This window comes from Rhinoderma darwinii, chromosome 8 (genome assembly GCF_050947455.1).
Source record: "Rhinoderma darwinii isolate aRhiDar2 chromosome 8, aRhiDar2.hap1, whole genome shotgun sequence".
NCBI classification, from domain to species: domain Eukaryota; kingdom Metazoa; phylum Chordata; class Amphibia; order Anura; family Rhinodermatidae; genus Rhinoderma; species Rhinoderma darwinii.
Window position 1 is genome coordinate 15,821,250 of NC_134694.1, and position 6,000 is coordinate 15,827,249.

At 44.3% G+C, this 6,000-nt stretch overlaps 1 protein-coding gene across 4 annotated transcripts in view; it reads right to left on the bottom strand.

Moving 5' to 3' along the window:
* Positions 1-6,000, bottom strand: part of CACNA1F (calcium voltage-gated channel subunit alpha1 F) — an 86,230-nt gene that overhangs the window by 49,047 nt on the left and 31,183 nt on the right. For all 4 annotated transcript variants that reach the window (XR_012850302.1, XM_075835282.1, XM_075835281.1 and 1 more), the window contains exons 17-18: positions 2,141-2,348; positions 1,534-1,654 (exon numbers count right to left, since the gene is read on the bottom strand). Coding sequence is in view for 3 of the 4 variants with exons in the window: in XM_075835282.1 (XP_075691397.1) it covers positions 1,534-1,654; positions 2,141-2,348 (329 nt within the window). In the remaining variant the exon portion in view is untranslated. The remainder of the gene's footprint in view (positions 1-1,533; positions 1,655-2,140; positions 2,349-6,000) is intronic.

The following is a 6,000-nucleotide window of genomic DNA, read 5'->3' on the forward strand; positions in this document are numbered from 1 at the left end:
CCCTGCTGCCCTGTCGTCCTGAGTTCTAATCCTACCAGGTCCACATCTGTATTGAGGTTGCATATTTTTCCCAAAATTGTGTGTGTTTTGTCTGAGTTCTCCAGTTTTCTCTCCATAACCATACACAGTTTATTTGGCTTCCTATGAAATTTGTCCTAGAACGTGAGTGTTTATGGAAATTAGATTGGAACCCCAATGGGTACAGAGTCTGATAAGTGATCTGGAACCATTGTACAGTGCTGTGGAATATGTTGAAGCTATATAATTACCATATGTGCCAATACTCTCTTCGTTTCAACACATTACCAGAATCGATCATGCAGAAAGAGGATCTCTAGACCAGATCACTTCTCTGCTGATAGGAGATCTAATCTAACACTAGTGAAAGTATGCGGGCCGAAACGTCATAGGGTCGCCACAATCCAACTACGTGGGTATTAGATGGGCTACACTGAAAATGTACTTTCCGGGTAACGCTTTGCATGAAGTGGTTGTTTGTTTTGTCACTATCCCTAAGCAGAATCAGTGGCACAGCTAAAGAGTGTGCAGAGGTAGCCATTGCACCCGGACCCTGGTGCCTGAGGGGGTCCCATAAGAAGATACCAGTATTATAGGTGGCACATGGTAGGTGGGGTGGCCCTGCTACAGATTTTTCATTGGGGCCCAAGAGCTTCAAATTACGCCTCTGAGTAGACCTTGGACCTCTCCCTGTGGCCCCTGGTGGTTGATAATTTTTTTTGCATTATATAGGACTGTTTGGCTGTAAAGCAATCATAGACATTAAACAATTGGCAACCAAAATGGCAGATTTAAAATGTTGTTCTCGATTGTCAGCAATTATTTGGCCTTTCATGCAAAAGATCAATAACTAAAGGCCCTTTTACACAGGCCAAAGATCGGGCAAAAAAGCGTTCATGAGAACGCTCGTTCCTGATCATTTCCCTGTGTGAACTGGGCAACAATCAGATGATGAACGAGTAAACGCTCGTTCATCGTCTGATCGTATCGTTTATGTAGCACAAAATATTATCTTTCTCTGCAGCACATCTCCCTGTGTAAACAGGGAGACGTGCTGCCGACATGATGGAAATGTATGAGGACAAACGATCATAATAACGATTGCGCTTCCCCATGCATAGCCAATCATTGCTCCTTGTGAGAGGAGCGCCGATCAACGAGCTCATTTTCACAGCCCATATCGGGCCATGTAAAAGGACCCATATTGTCAGTATTTTTTGGGGTTGGCCCTAACCTGACCGATTATCGGTCAATTGGACATAATAAAACAGTTGGGGCTCAGTCTTTCAGTGCTTGCAATGTAAACACAGCAGTCCAGGGCCGTGCGCTACAGACAAACACCTACCTAAGCACTATTTGAGTAGACCACTGCTATAAAGGAGGCTTTGGTGCAAAGTGAATGGCACCAAAGTATATAACTTTTTATAAAAATCAGCTAAATGAATACCAACAGGGTGATGGCCGTTTCCACATCATAATCTAAATTCTATTTCAAGTTCTGCTATTATAGGATACAATTTCCACATATGAAGAGGATGATAAAATACACGCAGACCAACATTCCAGGAAAGAATGGGCCTCCATATGCCATGATCCCATCATACATCACTGCGTTCCAGTCTTCGCCAGTCAGGATCTAATGATAAGAAGAGAGAAAGTAATGACGGGTTATCAATGAGTGTTTTTAAAGACAAAAAAGAAACATAATACACTTGCAATAATCCATCACACCATACAACAGTCAACCTCGCTCATTCATTTAATGTACTGTACCTATGTGTCTGGCACGACAGAGGGTAAGTATTTGATGCCAGAGCTTCAGCTGATGACACTTGTTCAGATCTGGGCATCTGAACCTTTCAATGCGCTGTATATAATGGACCCTGTACTGGACTGATGTAAGATATTGGCACTTTCCGTACCTGCCACCAACAGCTACAGAGATGGGTTTTTCTGGCCTGGGGTCATTATCAGAGGGGAGAACAGGAGCTTCTAGAGCTGGCCATAGACATGACAGATGGATGACCAATCGGACGTCAAGCTATACTATTGGCCAATACCACCACATGTTATAATAAGTGTAGACATATAAATAATAGAACATAGGCTTCACAGCCCTCACCTGGAATACAGTGAGCAGCGCCTGTGGGAAAGTGTCAAAGGTACTTCTCTTGGTCTGGGTCTCATCAAAGTTGAACTTTCCACCAAAAAGTTGCATCCCAAGCAAGGAGAAGATGATGATGAAGAGGAAGAGGAGCAGCAGTAAAGAAGCAATGGATTTCATGGAATTCAGCAGTGAGGCGACCAGGTTGCTCAGCGATGCCCAGTGTCTAGTGGTTGTGTGGGAAGAGATAGACGAGACATGTTGAATGACATAGCATTATATTCTCTATTAAAGAGGACCTGTCACCTCTCATGACATGTCTCCTTTATTAAATACTTGATTTCCCCATTAAAAGAATTCTTGAACATATTTTCTTAGAGCTTTGTGTTGTGCTATTCCTCAGTTATTCCTCCTAGAAATGTATGAATAAATTAACAACTGGGTGTTACCATTCCCCTTGTCAAAGAAGCGTGTCCCTAAACAGTCTCGCTCTGTCAGCACTGATTAGACATGGTCAGTCTGTGTAGGGACCCAGTTGTCAATTTCTTTAGAAATTTCTAGGAGAAATAACAGAGGAAGGGCACATCGTAGCGTTCTAAGAAAAGATGCTCCAGAATTGTAATTTGATGGGAAATATAATTATTTACTAAAACAGACATGTTAGGAAAGTTGACTGGTCCTCTTTAAAGCAGAACATAAATATGATCATCATCATACATGTGATAATAAAAGTGATTCAACAATATGTCCACAACATCAATATGTACAACACACAAGGCATCTATCACCAATACATAAAGTAGACACTTTGAGGAATGAACCAGCATGCGGCCTATTTTCTCTCCCTGGGGCGCCCTGCTCTCCCTGGGGCGCCCTGCTCTCCCTGGGGCGCCCTGCTCTCCCTGGTGCGCCCTGCTCTCCCTGGGGCGCCCTGCTCTCCCTGGGGCGTCCTGCTCTCCCTGGGGCGTCCTGCTCTCCCTGGGGCGTCCTGCTCTCCCTGGGGCGCCCTGCTCTCCCTGGGGCGCCCTGCTCTCCCTGGGGCGTCCTGCTCTCCCTGGGGCTTCCTGCTCTCCCTATTTACATATGAATAAGCTATGTACAGTGTATACACATTTACATTTTCCCTTTAACAGATGCCCTTCTCACAGGGAACTGAGGAACTACTGTGTCTATAGGTAAATCTGGTCCTGCCTATGGGGTTCTGGTGTCTGGCATAACAGTATATGTATTTTCATGGCTGCTTCAAGGAACTCCATCACCGTTAATGATTTCTATAAAGCATCCAAACACCTTCCAGACATAGATATCAGAATTGTGAAGGGTATTGGATGCTCTATAGAAAGCCATGGCCTGTTTATTTTAAAAATAGGTGGGCTTCCGAGTCTATGGACCACCAGCAATGTCATCTTCTCACAGAACTCTGTAAGATGCTACATGTTAGAAATAGTTTTTGAGTCCTGTACTTGGAAAATTCACCAGTAAATATTAATCCCTGAATTAGGCCCTGTTCACATCTGCGTTGTGGGTTTCCGTTGTTCTGCTCTGACAGAGGAGCATAGAAAGGGAGAACCGGAAGGGATGGTTTTGTTGTACCCCATATACCACCGACAACCGATGGAACCCATTGACTTTAATGAGTTTCGTCTGCTTTCTGTTGGGGTGTCCGTGATTTTACAAGAAACAGTAATCTCTGCCAGATCTGCAATGGAGGTCCCTAACGGAGCCGCCAACGCAGATGTGAACAGAGGCTTACCCTTAAAGTTAAGTGACAACCAATGTGGCCATCCACCATTACAGATCCCACAAGGGTTGTCACCCAGCTTTTTTAGACACCTGAATAGTAAACATTCCTAATTATATAGCGATTCTAGAGCATTGAATACGTTTGCCATTCAGGAGGCAGAAAAATATGGGTTACTAAACAAATACAAAAAAACTTGAGGGAATTTATCATCAGGCTTACGTAAAAAATTGCAAATTTTGGTGCACGACTGTTTTGCGGAATAATTTGAAACTTGTTTCACTTTTACGTCGCTCTCCCCACTTTAAAAAAATGTGGGCAGGGCTTAACTGAGGGGCGGGTACATCCGAGGTCCAACAAATTTGCTAGAATTCACGCCAGAAACGGGCGGAAATCTACTCCAGCTCATAGCTGGCATACATTTCAGCTGGTGGCACATGGACAGCCCAAGATGCACGTACCTCTAAATAAATTTATCACATCTTACTCCACCGGACTTCTGTCTAAGATCGGCATATGAAACACCAGTCTTAGTAAGTCTGGGCCTATGTCATTCCCAAGCTTTCCCATAAACACATATAACTAGGGGAAAATGCGCTTTACATTTTTCTGCCTTCTGCATTTCTTATATTTTTTTTATATTATTGCCATTATATTACTACACCTAAAAAGAATAAGAAATGAAAAATGTGGTCATGATCAAACCACAGACAGGGTCACCAATAACATAATATGTTTTTTTTTTTACAAATGTGTCTTTGTTAAACACATGTCAGCAGGATTTCCAGGAAGCACAATTTAAAGAGACACCTTTGTATAGGATAAGCCTCTCAATTAATGCTTCATAGAGCCATATTGCAGTGTGAAACCTACAAAGGATGAAAGTGTCCTGATGTACAAGCACCAGCTGTTCTCTACAGGCAGAGATCACACTATGAAAACTGTGAAAGCTACTATTTAAAGAAGACGGCTTGTGTGTTATGAATCTCTGGATGAACTCAGAATTTTAATGATTCACTTTCACACATTTTATATTTTACCTATACTTTTTGTATGGTGATTTATATAGGTATACCAATACATTGGATATTTCTAAGGCTAAGTTCGCACACTTTTGTTTGGTGGTTTATAGTGTTATACTAATATACTGGATATCCCTAAGGCTAAGTTCACATTAGGGCTGGGCAAGTAATCGAAAAAATCTTATTTTGTGCTGTTTGGGCTAATAGTTGAGTGGACTTGTCCTCATACTATGCTGCCCTGAAAAACAGGAGAGCATAGTATGATGACAGATCTGATTTAAAAAAAAGTAGCAGTCAATTGCAACATGTAAACAGTCCAACAAAGACACCAAGAGGTGCTGAACTGAAGGGCAGCACGGTGGCTCAGTGGTCAGCACTATTGCCGTTGTAATGTCTGTGGCTGCGGGCTGTCAGCTCCAACCTCCCCCTGAAAGCCGCAGCCACGAGTCGGCAAGCGCTGGCCCCAGCCTCCTCCTCAGGAGACGCCAGCGCTCGCGTCCACTCACCTCTGCTGGATCCCGTAGGGTGCGTGCGCACGTTCGTGCCCGCTCTTAAAGGGGCAGCGCGCGCACCGGACCTCATGGACGAACTTTGACCCCTGAGTACCCTGGACTATAAGAGGGGTCCAGCCCCCTAGTTCTATGCCTGAGCATTGTTGTGTTTCCTTAGTCTGTCTATGCAAATGGTCCCCTAGTGTTTCCTGCTCCCAGCGTTTCCTGTTCCTGTACCGGTTTCCGATCTAGTGCCGTGCGTGCTATAGTCGTGCTGTGCTGGATACCATGCTGGTCTGCTTCTCCACGCCTGACGTCCACCTGCTGCCTAGTTCCTGCCAAGCTACTGTCCGTGCTGCCACAGGTACCCTATATCCTATAGACTCAGACCTGCGCCCTGTTGGCCAGCTGCCTTACCGCCAAGGCGGTACGGCCCAGTGGGACCACAGACCCTTTGTGACAGCCGTGCTGTCGTCCTGGGTTCGAATCTGACCAAGGACAACATCTGCATGGATTTTGTAAGTTTTCCACATTGTATCCCCCACTCCAAAAAAAAACCAATAACATACTGATAGGTTAATTTGGAATTTCGATTATGAGCCCCAATGGGGACAGGAGCCAATG